The sequence below is a fragment of the Pteropus medius genome, unplaced genomic scaffold (genome assembly GCF_902729225.1).
Source record: "Pteropus medius unplaced genomic scaffold, Ma_sr-lr_union100, whole genome shotgun sequence".
In the NCBI taxonomy this organism is placed as follows: Eukaryota; Metazoa; Chordata; class Mammalia; order Chiroptera; family Pteropodidae; genus Pteropus; species Pteropus medius.
In genome coordinates, this window is record NW_024340696.1 from 5,025,309 (window position 1) to 5,046,233 (window position 20,925).

At 33.4% G+C, this 20,925-nt stretch overlaps 1 protein-coding gene and 1 pseudogene across 1 annotated transcript in view; one reads left to right on the plus strand and one right to left on the minus strand.

The window, feature by feature from the left end:
* The window catches only part of ANO3 (anoctamin 3), a 331,395-nt gene that overhangs the window by 4,010 nt on the left and 306,460 nt on the right, over window positions 1-20,925 (plus strand). Inside the window, exon 2 of the mRNA XM_039865959.1 lies at window positions 1,955-2,126. Within this exon, the coding sequence (XP_039721893.1) occupies window positions 1,961-2,126 (166 nt within the window). The 5' untranslated portion in view covers window positions 1,955-1,960. The remainder of the gene's footprint in view (window positions 1-1,954; window positions 2,127-20,925) is intronic.
* Window positions 10,430-10,548, minus strand: LOC120610619 (uncharacterized; annotated as a pseudogene).

Sequence of the window (20,925 nt, forward strand, 5' to 3'; positions counted from 1 at the left end):
CCACCCCGACTCCCTGGCAGCCACCTGTATATTCTCTGTTTCCATGAGTTTGGCTCTTCTATATTCCATGTAAAAGTGAGATCATACAGTATTTATCTTTCACCGTCCTACTTATTTCAAATAGCATAATGCCCTCAATTTTTTTCCATGTTGTTGCAAATGGTAGGATTTTCTTTTTTTTATGACTGAATAATATGCTATTCCTTATCTCATTTTGTTTATCATTCATCTGTCAGCGGACATTTTGGTAACTTTCATGACTTGGGTATTGTGAATAATGCTGCAGTGAGCATGCGGGTGCAGATATTTTTTTTTCAAGATAGTGGTTTTATTTCATTTGGATACCCAGAAATGGGATTGCTAGATCATATGGTAGTTATGGTTTAAATTGTTTGAGGAACTGACACAAGGTTTTTGTTTTGTTTTTTTTTTCTTATAGTGGCTGTAATAATTTACATTTCTATGAACAGTGTACAAGTGTCCACTTTTCTCCACATGCTTGCCAACACTTGTTACTTTGTTTTCCCCACTCATTCCCCCATGCCAGCCCTCCTCTTTGGTAAATATCAGCTTGTTCTCTGTATCTATGGGTCTGTTTCTGTTTTGTTTTGTGTATTCATTTGTTTCATTTTTTTTTTTTTAGATTCCACATATAAGTGAAATATACGGCATTTGCCTTCCTCTGACTTTTTATATTAGCATAATACCCTGTAGGTTTACTCATGTTGTCATAAATGGCAAGATTTTATTCTTTTTTATTGTAGAGTCTGTGTGTGTGTGAGTGTGATATCTTCTTTATCTATTTATCTATTGATGGACACCTAGGATGCTTCTATATCTTGGCTATTGTAAGTAATGGCTAAGGTGAATATAAGAGTGCATGTACCTTTCCAAATTAGTGTTCTCTTTTCTTTAGATAAATGCCCAGAAGTGGAAATGCTAGGTCATAAGGCAGCTCTATTTTTAATTCTTTGAGTCATATCTGTACTGTTTTCCATAACAGCTGCATCAATTTATATTTCCAACAACAGTGAATGAGGGTTTCCTTTTCTCCACATCCTCACCAATACTTGTTATTTATTGATTTCTTGATGACAGCCATAATGACTGGTGTGAGATGATACCTCATTGTGGTTTTCATTTGCATTTCCCTGATGATTAATGATGTTGAGCTTTTCATGTACCTGTTGGCCATTTGGAAGACATACAGGTTGTTTGCCCATTTAAAATATCAGATTATTTATTTGTTATTGAATTATATTAGTCCCTTATATATTTTGGATATTAACTCTTTATTAGATATATGATTTACATATACTACTTCCTGTTCTGTAGGTTGCCTTTCATTTTCTTCAGTGTTTCTTTTGCTGTGCATAAGCTTTTTAGTTTAATTCAACTTTTAATCTCCACAATCATAGTCATCTTTCTGGAAGCAGCAGGACTATCGTCTAACAATCTCAACCCAGGAAATATCATTCCAGATTAATTTCCTTCCAAATTAAAACATTCTTCCAATGAGCTGCCCAGTAGAATAAAGTTGTATTCTCTGACAGTCCTTAGCCCCACCCAGCTGATCTTTTGTATACAGAAATGTGAATGTGAACCTCTAATACCAAGTTACAAAAAGCATCTCTGTGCAGGCTTGCCTATGTCTTCACTTAGCTCATTTTACTTTTCACTGCAGCCTCTCTGAGATGGACTTAGTGCTGCTATCATTTAAAGGCAGCAAGATATCCTCAAGAAAAACAATTCTAAAATTCATCCATCTTATTGAAGTCAATTGCCTAGGAAAGGCGTGAATACAGAAAACTTAGAGAATCAGCTCTGCATGTTTGCTCTCTTTTGGATTTCCGAGTGAAAAATAATTACTGGAAAGCCTGGAGTTATTAATAGAGTGTTTTCCCCCCTCCTATGATTTTTAAAACTTCAGTAGTGTGAACTTTGATTTGCATAGCTCTCAATGAATTTCGCAATGTCAACTGTGAAGTTTGAACTGGATTATCTTTCTTCTGAAGGCTTCAGACATGAGCATGCTTCCAACTCAGATTTTACTTTAACCTCTTTGACTGAACTCTCCGGTGATTCTAGTCACTTGAAACTTCAGCACTCCAATTCTGTCCCTGCTGGTAAGCCAGACTTTACATTGATATTGTTGAGTATCTTAACTTACATCTGTACTTCTTTAATGTCAGATATGTAAAAAGTAAATCTTGATGTCATTTTGTGGTATAGCTGATTCCAGTTTTAGTTTCTCGAGTTATTTTTTTCCCCCAAAATATATAAATAGATTTTTACAAAAAGAACAGAGAGTTTGCCAATAGAGTGAAATGTCAGAAAACAAATTCAGTGAATTCAGAAAAATGTTAGTAAGTGAAGCAGATTTTGTTTTTCTGAATGCTCAAGTCATCAAGACTTAGTTTTTGGGGGAGATAGCTGATGAAATAAAATATTTTATTTACAAGCTGCAAAAAAAGGTCTGCCATCTTTCATTCATTTCTTTTATTTATGTTTCATTTTACATAATTATATGAAAAATAGAATATGCTTTCCCTTCTCATTAAGAACAAAAGAATATTCCTTTAGGTTATGTTTTTTTATGACCTCTCTTAGATTCTTTATGAGATGACAGTACTGATAGATTTCAATGCAAAGAATTTCTATTTTGATACTTATGGGTGTTACTTATCCAGTATTGCAGTTTTCATTCTTGCTCAGCAGTTTTGAGTAAATAATTATATATACTAATAGTTTATAGTCATCAACAAATTCTGAGGGTTTTGTTTATAATGAACAGCTATGAAATGTCAATAATGAATTAATTACACTTTGTAGAAGAATTTTGTATAATAAAAATATGTTAAATGTTCTAAAGAAAAATTATGATTTAGTTGTTTACTTTTCTTTATTTAAAAAAAAGGCAACATAACGTGAATTTGAAAGTTAAGCAAAACCTTTAGAGCTCTGCATGTTACTGGACATTAATCTTTGTCCAATGAAAAGTACTTGTAAAAATAATGAATTCCATTTTGCAACATGCAACATGCAGTGAAGTCCTCTAAGAGAATTTGGCACATTTATTTATGTTTAGATGTTTGAAAAGAACTTTTATGTGACTCCCAACCAATCTCTGATTTGTTGTTTGTAGATTCTTTTGTATTGCATTACTTATTTTATAGCATAGGCAGTTCTATAATGAAGAGATATAACATCTTTTTGTAAATTTTCTTTCAACTGTAAGAAAAGAGATCCCCATGCTAATATTACTATTTTTTTGAAACTACAATTTTATAAAATGGAAAAATCAGTTCTTTACAAATGAACAAAGCCTATTATAGTAGATTTAGACCAGAAAAGAAGATTTATAAACAAAGCATTTGCCAATTCAATCATGAGTTAAATACCCATGTTCTTTTCACCAGTTTTTGTCTTCTAGTTATTTTTCTCAGCACATCAGTTACAGTGGATTCAACAGTTGTCTTTATGCAGTTGACCTACACATCTATAGCTTAGGTATAAACTTCCCCAGAGCCTGGGTGACACTTCCACATCAAAACCCTGGCAATGTCTCAAATTCAACGAAAATAAGCTAAACTCCCTAGAAATGCCTCCTCCTCCTTACATTCTTATTTTTGTTAACAGACCTTTAGTCATCTCTAACATTCTTTAGCTTTTATTGCAATATAAAGTTCATGTTTATTTGTATGCACATTGGTTTAATATTTGGCTTTCTCTATCTCTTCCTCTATTGCTCTAGCCCCGATACTCAGTAAGGTGCCTGGTAATAAAAGGTTCTTTATGTTTTGACTCATGGATTTCCTGGCTGAGGGACTGAAAGCTTGACCCTCTTCATATCCCCTAGTGCATGCACCAGTGTGGACTTCAAACTGATCTTACTCTAAGTTTTCTATAACAAGCCTCTTGCCCATTGACAACCACAGAGTCCTTCATAAGCACAAGTTTGACCCATTCTTGCCTTTGTTTGCGATTTCTAGAACTCTGTGTGACCTGGGTTATAAACTCGATGCTGTATGATTGAAATCTGTTTTTTTCAAAACTTTTCCAGCCTGATATTTTACACATATCTTACAAGAATGACTTATACTCCCAATCACTGTTCATCTCACTTCAAAATAATTTCCAATATTTTCCCCCTAACTATATTTATTAAGAGCTCACTGCGATAAAATACTGTTATTCCTACATGCCTATAGTTAACTCTCTAACTTCTACAAAGTGTTTGTCCTATATGTTAAAATGCTTTCATTCTAATTTTTATTGTAAATATATATGCCCATGGCTCCTCTTCTATTAGGCTGTTTCTTGAAGATAATTGCTACCTTACAGTTGTTTATCCCTGTGCATATTACACATGTAATAAATATGATTAAATAAATAACCAAATAATGCAGTGTATTTTATCTTTTAATGAATTTTCTGTTACAGGGAGTATTTGTTAAAATCAAGTTATACATGTACTTTACCTGCCAAAATAGTATGTTGAAATTATCACAAAATTTGTTGCCTGATAGTAACATTGTACAGGATAGTACCATTGTGGAATCTGTCCTTTATTTGAAACTTTATGGAGCATTGAGCATTCTGAAATCAATTTTGTATGATTTATCTTTTTGCCCTATTTCCAATAAAGTTGTATTAATTCACTCAGAATACATTAATTGAATATTTAGTACGTGCCTGGGATCTGTCTACATGAAAATAAGGGGACAATAGAAATAAAGAAAGAGCTCTATCCTTTTAGTCTTAGTGGTGTGGCAGTATGTTTTTAATATGCGTGTGCATATTTTCCTAACTTGGGAAAATAAAATAGAACATATGAATGCTATTCCATGGAAAGTTTTGGAGGTCTGTCCAAAAAGGAATATGTTCCATTGATAGCAAAAGCAGTATTTACACCTTTCACTTATGTAATACTTTGAAGACAACTCATACCTACAAAATCTCAGTACTTCTCACAAGATGCCTATGTAGTAGAGTTCATTTATCTTAAACTTTAGTCAGTAGAAGGAGAATCCAAAGACCAAAGAAGTAATGTAATTGGACCAAAGTTATATAGTAATTGTGTGTGTGTGTGTCTAAGAGGGAGGTGGTATCAGAGACAAGGAAGTTAAGCTCTTAATCTATTTTCTGCCTCAAAATTTAGTGTTTTTTTCCTCCTCAACACTACTTGGAAATTAAGTTGTAAAGCAGTTACATGGGGGAAAAATGATTCTTTGTCTTCCAGAAATGGATTTTATCAGCTATCAGCAAATAGAATGTAAATATCCTGCTTGGATTCTGAAATGTGTTTTAAGTGGCTTTTGAGGCTATGAATATTCCATTATCATGATTTTTATGGCCACCGTCATCATCTTTGTGATCATTAATAATAAGCACATATATATCATTTCCTATGTATCAGTATGTTTTATATATAAACATGTAATGTTATATATATAAGCATATAATGTTTTATATATATAAGCTTTACATATATAACATTTTATATATAATTTTTTATATATAAACATATAATGTTATATATAAACATGTGTCATGTAAATATATGTTTATATATAACATACTTATGTAAATATGTTTATTTATATTTATATATGTTTTTTAACCCCCCATATTTAGCCCTATGAAGAGTTAGGTAACAGTATTATTTTCATATCAAAGTGCAAGCCAATCTACTAATAGTTCCTAGTCTTTAAGAAATTTGCTGAAAATCACACGATATCACTTATATGTGGGATATAAACCTAAAAGCAACAAATGAAGAGGTCAAACAAATAGAGAATCATGGACATGGACTATAGACTAGTGGTTACCAGAGGGTAGGAGGTAGGGGGAGCGGGGAGGAGGACAGGGTAAAGGGGGTCAAATATGTGGTGACAGAAAGAAATCTAACTATGGGAGGTGAACATACAGTGTAAATATATATATGCCTTACTGTTAAAGTGTACAGCTGAAACATATTGGATTTCATTACCAATGTCATCACAAAAAATTAATTAAAAAAAAGATATTTGCAGTGGAACAATGGGTCATTTTCCACTGTGAGATCAATAGTGCATGTTTGACACACGTGTGACACTATTTTTTATGGCCAACATAAACAATAAGAAGCAAATTATTTGTACACAAATACAAACAGTTGTTACCACTGATTCATAGGCATTTATAAACTCCATACATCTTTAATTTCCTGTAATAATCTATTATTCATCATTCATGAAAACTTCTCTGAACCAAATTTTGTCTTTGATTGCCATTATTTTTTGGTGACTCTATTTGAAGCTTTGACTCTATTCGACTCTATTTTGGCTCTATTTGAAGCTTAGAGGGCCAAAATTACAAAGCTCGTCATTTGTTTGTTATTGTTTGTATAATATAGCAGTATAATATATTGTCTGAAGTTGTGCTGGGTACAATTTTAAAAGATGTTCTTTCCCCTTGTCTTCAGTGTCTGCCTCTGTGGATATATAATTCTTAGTTAGACTGACTTATTACTGTGTCTTCACATCTGTTTTCTGTATACTTGATTCTTCTGAATGTTTCTGATGCTTCTTGCCAGCTTCTCAGAGACTCCTACATACCATTTTTATCTTTCATGAATTGTAGTTTCTCTAGTTAAAAATTAACCTGTTACTACATGATACAAACAATTTTTTTTGAAAATTTAAGTACCTCAATACAATTGGATAATAACATCTTATCAAAAAATCTTATTTTACTTTTAAAAAATTGTTTTGTCAGTTATCTCAGTTATATGAAAATAAATCTTTACCAATAAAAATCAAATTGGACCAATAGACTACATATTTAAATAACACAGGTGTATACTTCACAGTGGTGGTAAATACACAATGCTAATTCTAAATAATTCAAATTATTTTGTCTTTCATCTGTTTTTCCTTCTAAAACAAGTATGCCTCACTGTTAATCATATAATTTCCAGTTACCAAAAATGAAGATAAGTTGAGTTTCATGATTTCTTGTTCATTGCATTTCACACTAAAATAAAGATTTTGTGGTATCGTGTCTCTCTGATACGAAATGATAATAATTCCACTCTGCTGAAGTATAACTGAGTCATAAGACCATTAACTCCTGTAATTTTCTAAAATAACAGATTTTAAGGTCTCATGGTTCCAAATAAATGCTACATTTTCAAAAAGTGTTAACACGATCCAATATAGCCAGAGAAGTAAACATAAACCCTTTATAAAAATTATGTAATATCTTCATTAAACCACATGATCTCGATCTTGATCTCTCGCTCCCTCCCTCCTTCTCTTCTCTCGTCTCATCACACACACACACACACACACACACACACACACACACACACACATTCAGTCATTACACTTTTAAGAGAATTTTACTATATTTATCTTTCTGAATACGACATGGAACCCAGAAGTAACTTGATCACTCTGATAAAATTATATTTGTGCCAAAGTCAGCATGAGGGGCGGTTTGGGGCTTTATGAGTTTGTCTTTTTGATGATATTTGTGATGATATTTGTTTGTCTAAGGAAAATGAAGAGCATGACTTCTAAGGAAATACAAGGAAATCTGAAGAATACTCTCTATTTTCTGACCTTGGGATAGAGGATGAGCTTCTAGCTAATTGCAGCCCAGAAGATCATCTCTGATCGAAAAGTAAAAGACATGCCCAAAATGTAAAAAGATTTTTGCTCAGTTAGAAAGCATTTGAGGTTCTAACTTCCTGAGATGCTAAGAACTATGACCAGTTGCCATAAGACTAATGATGGCTATGATGCTACCATCATGAACTATTTGTATTTATTAGATGTCTACTCTGTGCCCAGCTCTCTGCCTGCAGTCTCTGTGTGTTTGGAAGGTGCAATGCCTGAACTAAATGTACTCTTGAAATCCAGTTATGAAATATATACATATATGTGCTTGAAGTAGGTGACTCTCTCATCTTGCCAGTCTCGTTCATGGCAGGAACATAACAGCTGGGTGAATAGTGCTTTAGCAAGGTTGTTCCCAAAGCCAAAGAATAGTCCGTGAAACGCTTGCATTAGAATCATAAGAATACTTGCGAGAAGATTCTAGGTTCCCAGCCCCTTTATATGTAGACTCTGTGGATATAATCCAGAAATCTAGATTTTAGAAGTTGCTCGTGTTATGTCTATATGTACTAAAGTCTGTGAACCAGTTTTTGTCAATAGTCGTGATACGTTCAAGGGCTCCCTACAATAATCATTACATTTTTTCCCGTTAATTTCTGTTAATAGTAATCTGCAATAAACTATAACCTTGTGTCACCAGGCTTTTGTATGGTGGTTACTAGTCCTTTTATATACTTTACAGAATGTTTTCCTATTTTTCTTATATCTCAACATTACTCTCAGATGAATTCAGATTCAAACCCCTCTAAAAAAGCCCTCCTCCTCATCCTGTATATAAAACATCTCATTTTCTCAATATTGGATACCCAGAGTACCCATTTCTATGGCATTGATATCAATGTAAAATGTTTATCTTCTGCATTTCAGTGTTTTAGCTGTTAGATATTGGGTGTAACTTTCAATGTAATTTTATCAAATAGAAAAATAAATTCCCACAGTATAAGAGATATGTTGTACTTCTATTCCCCAAAGAGGGATCAGTTGAGAGCTCTATGAACAGAAAGAGCTGAATTGCTTTTTCTAATATGACTTTACAGAGATGGACCAATTGATAGAAACCTTCACTTCCTTTGTGGAATTTTTTTTAATGTAACTCTCATCTCTTAATGGCTCTGCCTAGGGCCCTTCAACTCATTCTGTCTCAAGAAGAGCAATCTAACTTTATATAATATGCATATATTGGCTGCCTTGGTAAAATGAAAAGTTAATGCTAACGTGATATTGTAAAATGAAATAACCCCAACAACTATCATTTCGTTAAATGCCTGCTGAAAATATTCTTCTGGAAATTGAGTACATCAATAATAATTCAAAATCATGAATTAAAAAGTGGCCTTTCTAATAACGTGAAAGGGAGTGCTAATGGAAGTATTGATAAGTGGCTTTGTGTTACTGCATAATATTTGGTTGAGTTCACTAAACTATATAGAAATATGGATAGATACAGATATATAAATATCTCTTCTCAAAAGTTTCCTGTTATCATCTCTTCCTGATGCCAAGTGAAAAAGTTTTACTTTGTTTTTTTTTGGAATAGGCCTCAGTACCTTTGCTTTCCCAATACTATATGCAAAAGATTCAGGTTTGTGATGAAATATTTATGGCATTCTCACATTGGCATGATTAAATATAACCACAGTCTTTATTCATAAAGTTCTTTCTGGGAAGCAGTGGGTGGGTTCTCATCTAAAGTATGGAATCTTATATGCTACCAATAATTTATAGCCAATTATAGAAAATGTACAAGTATTATTCTCTTTACAATACATTCAAGATTCTCTTGTTAATCTCACTTTAATGCCAGTGTTTTTATTTTTAAGGAGGATATAATGTAGTGCGGTACAAATACACACTGTGAAATTTGTCAAACCCTGAATGTATGAAGTACGTCCATGTGTAAAGGTAGAAACAAAATCGAAAAGCACTGTTTTAGTTATATAAGTAAGAAAATGAAATTCAGCAAGTAAATTATTCTGGAAAGAAATTTGACATTATGTTTCAAATGATTTTCAAATCATGCATAGCCTTGGATCCAGAAATTCTACTTCTAGGAATTCATTTCAAATAAAATCAGGTAAGGATACAGAAATAATGGAGCAAAGATGCTCACTGCAGTGTTGCTTTTTTAATAGAAAAAATGGGAAACAACTTGAGTCTAATAACATTGAGTTTACCAAATAAGCTATAATATAACTCCCAAGAAGGGATATTTTAAAGACTTATAAAACTAATATTATAGAAAATGGAAAATATTCAGGGCATAGCATTAAATGGGGCAGAAAAATTATAAGCAGACTTATACAATTTTTGTGTAGATGTTTATAATTGTGTAAGATTTGTGCAAGAAAAAAAAAACAGAAGAAAAACATATTTAAACAGTAAAATCTATTAGTCCTAAGGGATAAGATTATAATAAAATTTATTTTTTGTTTTTTGCTGAGATTGCGTATTACTTTTACAATGAGAAACATAAATTATATTAAATGAATTTTACCTTTATTACACACTTAAAAAAATAACTTCCATGAATATAGACATAGAAGGAAGTAAATTATGTCTGTCCCTTGACTAAATACAGGTTTCTTGACATCTGAGAGTTTTCAGGTCTCCACATGTCTCTCTCACAGCATTTCTATGACCCTCTTTTTTTATTTTTATTTTTTTAAATTTTTACTTTTTCATTTTTAAGCGAGGCAATGCTTGGTTGACCTCACAGATTGCAAGGACCTTGTCAGTTTACAACCCTTTGTTTCTTTTATTTTTTATACCTACGGCGCCTGGTTTCCCTAGGTAGTTTCCCATCCAAGTACTAACCAAGCCTGACCCTGCTTAGCTTCCAAGATCAGATGGGATCAGGCTTGTTCAGAATAGCATGGTTGTAGACTACTATGACCATCTTTATTCCAGTCTTATCTTTATGCTGGGAACATACCATACAGGCCCACATGGAAGTATTAGATACTCAGAAAACAGTTGGGTAGGGTGTTGAGGATATTAATCTATAGCACTAGTTTTGTAGCCATTGTTCTCCCCAGTCCTACAAACCCCTAACCCTATTCTTAACAAAACTATTCCATATATAGAAATATCTGGTACACACACATAAATGGTCATTTATTGTATCTAAGTAAAAGCATGGCTATCACTTTTGTGAGCCTCATTTCTTATTTTTCAGAAAAATAGATCATTTAACTCCATTTAAGAAAGATAGTAATTCAGGGAATATAGAGGCACTGAGAAAAACTAAGGTGTTCTATAGTTTTTAAAGGCTGGAGTTAGCGAAAAGGAAAGAAAAGATAAATAATGATAGCTTCAGACAACAAAAATTCAGCATCAAAAAGCAAATATAGGAGAGAAGAGAAAGGTGCATGTATAAAAACTATAACAATTTTAAAACTATGAAAGCAAGAGAAAGATAGTATTACAATGGAGAAATTATTTTTATGAATCAGAGCCTGTCTAAATCTAAAGAAATTTGCTAGGAAGATATTTTATAGCTCACAGAATCATTGCATCAGCTTGATAAACAGGCCCTAAGCTAAGTTTTTTTTTTTGGGGGGGGGAATCTATATATGCTGATAACTAGACATGCCAACTCCAAAGCCATGATATTTCTGCTGTGATTACAAAGTTTGCACCTCAGAACTACACTGCAAATCACTGAGTAAACAGGAAAAAGACACAGTGATATCCCTCCCACCCTATTCCCTAATTGGTTTTCCTTGAGTCACTGCTGAACTCTGGAGTGGGATGAAATCCACACAAGATGCATTGGCTGAGTAGGCAATGGGCAGATCCAATAAGAGGAAGCCACTCTGAACCTGTTTGTTTGTTTCATTTGAAAAACAAGGGACTTGGACAGTATATTCTCTGAATCTCTTTCAAAGATTCTTTGATTTAATTTTTTCATAGGTATTTGATTTAAAAAAATGTCTCTATTGGAAGGGTTTAGGAAGTCCTGCAAGTCACCACAAATTCTGAATGCTTACTGCTTAATATAAATTTGCACACTGGGGAAACTCATAATAGGCTTCTGATCCCCCAACTTCCTGTGGCCACGGTCTCATCCATCATTCTTAGGCCTTTTCAAAGCTCATTGTGCTACATGAATTAAGGATACTTTTCATCTCCTTGAGAATACTGGAGAAACCATCGTTTGTCCCCTGAGTTAGCCATGGTGGATTCTGTTATTGATAGTGCAATTTTGCTATTTTTGAATGACCAGTGAACTACCTTAATTTCCCATATTTGCTTCTTACATATTCTTATATGTCAGCTTTCATTTTGCTTGTCCTTTGCTTTTTCCTGATCTGCAATTTGAATTCTCAAAATCTAAATATGCTTGTTTGTTATGTGAAAATTCTATGCAGAAGGTTATTGCTCCAGTTTTTGAGTAGAAAATAAAAACTACAATGATAATCTTAGATTTAATATTCCCATTTTCTACTTTTCCAATGTTGATCCAAAAGTCTATGAAATTTATTTTTGTAATTTTCTGAGCTATACATTTTAACTGAACACGGACTGGTTGGTATAGAAGTGGGAGTTGTCTACCTAGAAATGGAGCCTATAAGATGATCCAGTATTGCAATGAAAACAAAAATTGTTATTCTGTATAGATAGCAATAGAGTGGTAGTTGCTTAAACCCTAGAGTCAAGCTAGAGTTCAAAGGTTGCTCTAATACTTTTTAGCTCTGTGACTTCAGAAAATTCGGTGAATCTCTATGTATTTCTATTTATATGTGTGTATATATATATATATATATGTATATATATATATATATACACGTATTTATATATATATATACGTATATATATATACATATATATACACACACACACACACACATATATATATATATATATGTAATAATCTCTACCTCACAGAGCAGTTAAGAATATTAAATGAAATAATATGCCCAAAAAGCATTTAGCATAATGCCTGTAACTAGTAGATATCTAGGAAATGCTGTTATTCTAAATATATTATATAATGTAGATCACATACTATAATGGTGTTCAAGAATGTGGTGATTGACCATGTTCCAGGGATTAATCCATATATTTAACCCACATTAATCCAAATTGCAGAATCTATGTAGTGCAAAGTAAGATTCTCAAATTCAGGTTGAGTCATTCTCAGAAATGCACAACTGTGCAGAGAATAAACATCACATAAACGTCACAAACTTCAGGAGCATTTATTTTACTTGATAAATAATCTTATTAATTTCTAATATTAAAGAAGGATTTGGTAGGAAAGTACAATAAATTCCTATATTAATTTGTTTATAATAAAATACTAGACTTCAAGGAAAATTCCTGTTAGCTTAGAGATAGATGTCTGTGGACATTCACTTTTCTCTAACAAAAGAGATGAATCTAGAGGAAAGTTGGTGAGGCACTGGAAAGAAAACTGAAAGGTATTGGCTTCATGAAAACCCTGCTTTCTGTTGGCTCCTTGGGTGTTGATGTCTCATGATGATAGTAGATTCTCAATGCTTTTGACAAGGTCAGTGACTTGACTTGGATCCAGAGAGGCTGTGTTAATTTCAAGCATTGGCATCATGAAACAGTGTTCTCTTCTCAGAAGATCATGAGTTTTCAGAAGCAGTTGGGAATTTTACTTTACTTTAGTGAGGGTCAGGTAAGGGAAACTTGAGGGATGTGTGAGTGTGTATGTATGTGTGTGTGTGCATGCGTGCGCACATGCTAGAAATTAAACTTCTCTATTTTGTTCCCACTCCAGATAAAAATAGGCAGAGGAAAGTCTTTCCTGTGTTCATCTTCGAAAGATAATCAAAACTTTAGAAGTGAGATGCCCTCTTTGAATGTCGAATAGTGTGTTAAACTAGGAGACAGAGATATTAGTGACTGTCACGCATTATAACTTGTAAGTGAGAAAGGCTATGTTCATAATCTTCTCTTATTAAGAATATGAGAGTGAGGCCAAGAAATAACTGTAGTTTATCTAATATCACATGAATAATTAGATATAGAGGTCAGTCTATAATTTTCTATATCTTGCATTGGAAGGCCCTCACGTGCCTTCTTATTCCCAGTGGTCATGATAAGAGACATAAGAAGGGCTTTCTTATAGGACAACTCTAGTTTGTGAAAGTTACTTAATATTTCTCTGCCTGTTCTTAATGGGATATCTATTTTGCAGAGTTGACTATGGGATTGAGAAAATGTGTGAAAAAAATGTCTTATGCATGGAAGGGGCTTAGAATACATAATTAATAGCGATATCTACCCATTCACTATTTCCAGTATTCTGCCTACTTATATTACTTCCTTATGGCTTCTCAACCCAAATATTGCTGGGCTATTCATATGAGTTGCTGTGAAGACAGGAGATAATGAATCTGAACACCAAAAAGTGTTCTACAAATAGACATATTACTGTGTTTCTTAATTAATTCTTGACTCTTAGACCAAACTCCCTTGAAAGTGATGTATTATTAATTCAAAAAAGACAAAGATCTTGGAGTATTTGTCTAAACATCTTTGGTAGAATAAGAATCTTGGTCTCATCATTTGTTGGTTTATTTTCCTTTAACATTGAAGAATTTGTCTTCTCTATCTGTCCTGTATATGTTTATTTCAGAATTCTTATCAGACTCCACAGTGGATAAGCACAATTCAGTGTTTCATATTTCTTTCTTTCCTCTGATTGTTTGTCTCCCATCAGTTAAATTTCAGAACTATGGCTCTATTTCCAAGGCCACAATTTAGACAAGTCTCAAGGCAAAAGTATTTAAAGAAGTGATTAATTCTGTAGCTGAGCCAAAAGAGTGGGTTTCTGAAATCTGATCTCTACCTACAAATGGTACATATTTCATAATTACTTATGAATACATGAATAACCACAGAGAGCTTGGTCATTTTTTTCATCTTGTTTTTCCTTAAAAGCTAAGTAAAATTATTATCAACAAATTACTTCACATCCTTATTATAGGGACTCTTTAAAAAATGAAATTTTAAAAAGTACAGTTTTATTAGTTCTATAAAATACATATACAGACATTTTTAAACTTCAATTGAAAGTGACCATTTAATCATGGAAAAAATAGAATAAAGAGAATTAGTGGAAACTAGTGTATAAATTGTTAATTATTTATGGATCAATAAGAGACATAATATGAGACCTACTAAAATGTAGGATATTGTACAAGAATAGGAATTAATTAAAAGGAGACTAAAACATGGTGTCCACTCTTAGTATTGGAGAAGATATTCATTCATTACATTAATACTTACTGAGATACAATGTACTCCGATAGACCTGATATACACGTATTTGTGTGTGTGTGTGTGTGTGTGTGTGTGTGTGCACGCGCATACTTTCTGGGCTGGTAAGAGCCATAATGTCCCTGACTTCCCTGACGTCACTGGCATCCCTTGCCTCATTCTCATTCATGAGTGTCCAACAATAGTTAGGGTCAACCTTCCAGTCTTAGGCCTGTGCTCTCATCTTACCCTGAACATGGTCAGTATTAGGATCTTCAGTAGTAGCTCTTCTTGATGGTTACAATGAAGAGGGCAAACAAGAACAAAAGGAAAGCCTGCATGGAGGATTTTGCAGTATAATGACTGTGAATGTGTCCATGTCAGTTTAATGTTAGTCTTTATTGTCTTGAAAGTTAAACTAGAGATGAGTCTCTTTCCAGGGCTTACCTTCTATGCTTCTATGTCATAATATCTCTTTGTGTTAGTCTTCCCTACTATTTCTTTATAATATGCACCATTTCAGGTCCTGACTTGGCTGTTTTAATCCTCATACACATAGGCACCTTATCCTGTACAAATTGTATTCTGTTTTGCATCCTCTGCTCTCATGCCATCTCACTCAAGTCTACCTGTTGGAACATCTGTGCCTCCTGCATGACTCCAGCCTCTGTATTGCTGAAGACCCTCATCAGAATAAAGAAGCCATCACAAATGATTGGGAATGAACACCCCTCTCCACCTCCCAGGACCAGAGGCAAAAGGCAGAAGCAGTGTTCTTCCCTCTCCTAAAATAAGTAGTAGATGCTAGAACAGTAAGGGATTTAGGACGGTTCTGGAAATTCAAATTAGAAATTTAATATTATACCTCAGTCACATAAAATTTGATAAATTAATCAAATTTTCCCAAGCTATCCTGGAACACTAACACTCTGTATTATATCATTTCTTAGGGAAACGGTTTTCTATCTTTCATGCAGTAGACTTTAGAATTTAACTCTGACAGCACATATACAGATGCTTATAAGTTGAGACTAATCACTCAAGGGAAAAATGAGGTGACCATTCATTTTAATGTATGCCAAAGGAAAAATCAGTGATAAAGATTATGTGTTCTGGACTTTCAGAAAACCAGTATGTCCCAAAGAGATTGAAAAGGAAAGACGTTTTAAAGAGGGACAGACTTTTTAAAAGAAAAGGCTTCACTGGGGAATGAGATGATGTAGATTGATCAGAGAATATGGCATCATAAAGTGTTCATTCGTGTTCCTGTGTATGCGTATGTTTGCTAGTTCATTTTTTTCCACCCCTGCATACATACCTCTTGCTTTTAGTATGAACACTCTATTTCTCTTTGTGTATTCACCCCTTTTCTGCTCCTAATTTAAGCTGTGGCTGAAGTCAGCCTTTCTTCTAAGTATTCAATTATTGGGTCAATAGATTCCTCACTGGTTATTGTTCTTTTGATTTAACTCTTGTATCACTTATAAGAAGAGTTCTCAGTGATAAAGGTGGTGATAATTTTCCAGTGTTGGATAGAATAGTGACAAGGAAAGACCTGCTTAGGTAGAGTGGAAGTTCCATGTTGCAGGGTAGTATAAGTTAAGTATGGATAGAAAAGTAGGCTTCAACTGCTAAATTAATAGCACTGGCCAGTAGAGTTGATAGACACCTTGCAATTTGTGGGAGACCCATTTTAGCATTCCTCTTTTTTTTCTAGTCAGGGCCTGCTAACATTAATCTGGGCCCGCATCCAATTATTCTTAACTCACAGAAGTCTAACAAACTCTGGCCTTCACCTCCGCTCTCAAGATTCCTGACTTTATATTCTTTTGCAGCTGAAATAGATGAAAACTAAGACTCATATAGAAGTTTAATGTGTCCCCAAAGCAACATTGAGATTTTTTTCTTCCTCCCACTAAAGAGAGATTTTTATTTAATTCGTAGGAGGAAAAGGAAGTGTCTAATCTTAGGCTGTTTACAGAAACTCCTCAAGGGGCCTCAAACTGGCCTAGCCTGTCTGATTCAGTTCTATTTCAGGGTGGAATCCATGAGGGCCCTTCATGTTTCTGTTTTTTATTTTATGCAGGGATGGGACCTGGACAAAAATTTATGCTTGCATAACTACTAAAAGATGTCATATTTAACCATCTGGTTAGGAACTGAGCCAGAGATTCTTCTATACCCTGAGAAGCTGTGGCTCTAGAGTTGCTGATATTAATGACTTCTTATGTTTCTATATTTTCAGGTTACCTTGGGAGCAAATGTCAATGGATTTTATCTTTCTTATATGAGGACTCTGATACTTTCTAGTAGATGGTTTTAGGACTAAATACATAAAGCCTATCATGGCAGTTGTAATGTATAACAATTACAGTTGTTATCCAAGTTTCTTTTAAAAAACCTTGCTTTGCCACATTCTAATCATGATGTTAGTAGATAAAACCATATTCTCTGAGAGTTTGTCTGATTTATGACCATAGAGTATCTTACTATATTAAGCTTGTGCAATCAGAGTGGACTCTAGGACTTTAGGTAGGAATACTGGACTTACCTTCTGGGCATGGGGAAAGGATATGAGGTAGGAACTGAGACTTGAAGCAATCATGAGGAGAGAGCCTGGTGTTGTTGGGAACTCTCTCTGGAGCCTAATGATGAGGGGAAAAAAAAAAAAGAGAGAGAGAAAGCAGAGCCAAGAGATATAGATACTGCTATCTCTTGAGTACAAATTAGGCTCTAATTGAAGCTAGGCTGAACCCAGAGCTCAGTTAAATTAAGTAAATTATGTTTTCTTAAACCAGTTTATATCAGGATTTATGTAGCTATTTATAGTTTGGTAATATAGGGACTGTGTTTCCCCTCTGCCTCTTTCCTTAGAAAACTCCTTTTCTTCAAAATTTCTCTCAAGTATTTCTTCCTCCGTGAAGCTTCTTTTGATACAACTTTGTAGTTGGTCAATCTGTTATAATCTTTATCATATAACCCAATGGTGTGTTTACTTATCTGTATTTCTCATATTATAAATTACTGTAGTCCATGTTATAATATTGATTTAGCACCTATTCTGTGCCACATTGTTAAGCTTTGGGGATTTGGTGCTGAACAAGACAAACATGATTTGTGCTCTGTGTGAACTATTAAACTGACAGGTTATTGATTATTAAAGATGTGATGTGTTTTAGCCAAAGGAAGAACTAGGGAAGCTATGGAAAATGGCTAGTAAACAAATGATTAAATATGCCATATATTTTGGGAGTCGCAAAAATGGGGAAAGCACAGTGCTCAGTATTATGATTCCTAAAGACCAAAATCGGCCTCTTCATCACGGTGTTTTGTTGTATTTTAAATCACTAGGGGCTATTTCAATTCTTGTATACAGCAGAAACATGAACAGATTTGCTGAATTAAGGCATGACTCAAAACATATTCATCTGTGAACATTTCTTGACTTCACTCCACAAAGATCTTAAATCTTTATTGATTATCTACCTTTGCCTGAATTTATTTCTTAATTTTTGAGAGTTGCTGCTTGGCATTCATAAACCGTATGTCTCAGATCTTCAGAGATTTCTTAAATCAAAACTACAGAAATATTTACCAAAGCAGATAAATTATTCTTGAATCATAAGGTCACCAAAAGTCACGTATATAACATTATGTTCCCATAGCCTATGCTTGCCATCTTTTCAATTTTTACTAACATTTTATCTATGTTTTAAAAATATTACATTGACTAGAGAACTCATTGAAAAGTTAAAAAATTTTCTTTCTTATTTTCATTGTAGATTATGTTCAAGTGATAGGTCAACTGAATTTCATAGTTCTCTTTTGAGATTACTAAAACTATTATGCCCAGGCTAAGAACCAAGGATTTATTATATCTATTGGATTTATTTTTTCTCGTAACCCAGTATCTTCAGTTGAACTTTTATTCAACCTTATTCCAAGGCCAAATTTTCTGGGAAAATTTGCATATGTGACTTTTCAAAAATTATTTATTGGAGCTATGAATGGAGGAAAGGTGAGAAGACAAAAGAATATCATGAGTTGATGCTCACTTTGATTAAAAGCTAGGTGACTCATTCAACTTTGTAAATTAATAAATTACAAAAGAATAATTTAGTGGTTTTCCATATGGTCAAGAATATAGAAATCATGAATCTCAAGTTAATGAATTACATGATTATGGAGCCATAATATGTTTCATTCAACAAAACTGTAAGTAACTTGAAGTAATGGTTTATATATTCAAACTAGGTAAGACATTGAGTATCTCTGGGTCTCAATTTCTCACCAGTCGAATAGATATGTGAAATTATATTTTGTTACCATCCCTCAGAGCCTGCCAAGTATTAACATACAGTTTATCAAATGAAAGGTTGACATTAATAAGATCCTATTGGAGTTGTACTAATGATTTTAGACTGAGCATTCTCTTTTATACTTGTAGTCTATTAATACATTTTTATTCATTTATGCATAGGTCTTTTAGCGTTGGGATCCAATTGATGTTGGAATACAGTGAAGCAACCTAATCTCTTGTTGATCGGGTTCAGGATATTAACTTCCATAGTATTAACCTTAAGTCACTCATGCAACTGGCTATGTCTAGTGTAGAACAGTCTGCAACCAAAATTTCTTAGAAATGTCTTATCCAGAATGTCTAACTGACTTCAAATAATCTGTTATATTTATTTCCAGAATGTCATTCATTATTATTTAAAAAAATATATACTTTTTAGAATCTTACTTGCGAATCTTGCTCAATGAGACATATTGTATACAGTTTAGTAGGAAGACAGCCACTTAAACCTATTAAAATGCAACATGGTTAGTGCTATAGTAAATTTATGAGAAATGTGTTGTGGAACAGTGGTATGAGTGATAAATTCTAATAGAGAAAGGTAGGAAGAAAACTTCAGAGAAAGTACAAAATGGAGGAAACATTTAAACAAACTCCTTATGAGTGGAACTTTTCCATAAAGTTGAAGTATGAGGGAGGAAGTTAGTCCAAGTACAGGAAGGCATGAAAAAGCAACCTGTAGCTGAGAAATCAATTTCAGTCTTTAAAACCATGCCCCAAACCATCAGAAATGTTCAGTCTTTTCTTTGAATTTCTAGAATGTTTTCGTATAATCGGCAGAATAGTTTTTTGTTTGTTTGTTTTTATGAGTCTCTTAGGCTAACTGCCTTCATCAGACTCTGGGTTCTTCAGGGCAGAGACCATATCTGATTTGCCTAGCAAAACATGTAGTCCTTGGCAGCTGTTCAACAGATAGTTGTCATAGCTGGGCTGAAGGTTATGTGAGATGGATATTGAAGATTAGAAGGTTAAATTGGGCAATTCGTAATGGGATTTGAATGTCTAAATAAGCAGTTTAGCCTTTATTCTTTCAGTGAAAACAAGCCACCAAGGGAGTTTTAAGCAGGTTAGTGACAGGATCCCAGCTGTGCTATTGATTGATAGTCCCAAAAGAACAGGTATTTTCTTTGGTCTCCAAATGAAGGCTAATTATCTCGGTAAAATAATCATAATTTAGGAATAATCACAGCAGGGATGGCATCACTATTAGCTAACAGTATTTGAACATGTTTAACTAGATTCAGAGCCATAATGATAAAATAGTTTGACTTCTCTTCATATTTCATCCTCTACTCAATCTTTCTTTCTTTTTCTCAACATATTTTAAAATAAACTTTTTAGAACAAATTTAGGTTTACAGAAAAATTCAGAGTTTCGATATACACTGCACTCGTTTTTCCCTATTACTAACATCTTACATTAGTATGGTAATTTGTATGATTAATAAATTAATACTGATATATTTTTATTAACTAAATTCCATACTTTATTCAGATTTCCTTAGTTTTTACCCATAGCCCTTTATAGTTTTAGAACTTGATCTAGTATACCATATTACTTTTATTTGTCATGTTTTCTTAGGCTCCTCTTCTTCTTTTATTTTTTTTAATTTTTAATTAAGTTTATTGGGATAACATTGATTACTACAATTATATAATTTTCAGGTGT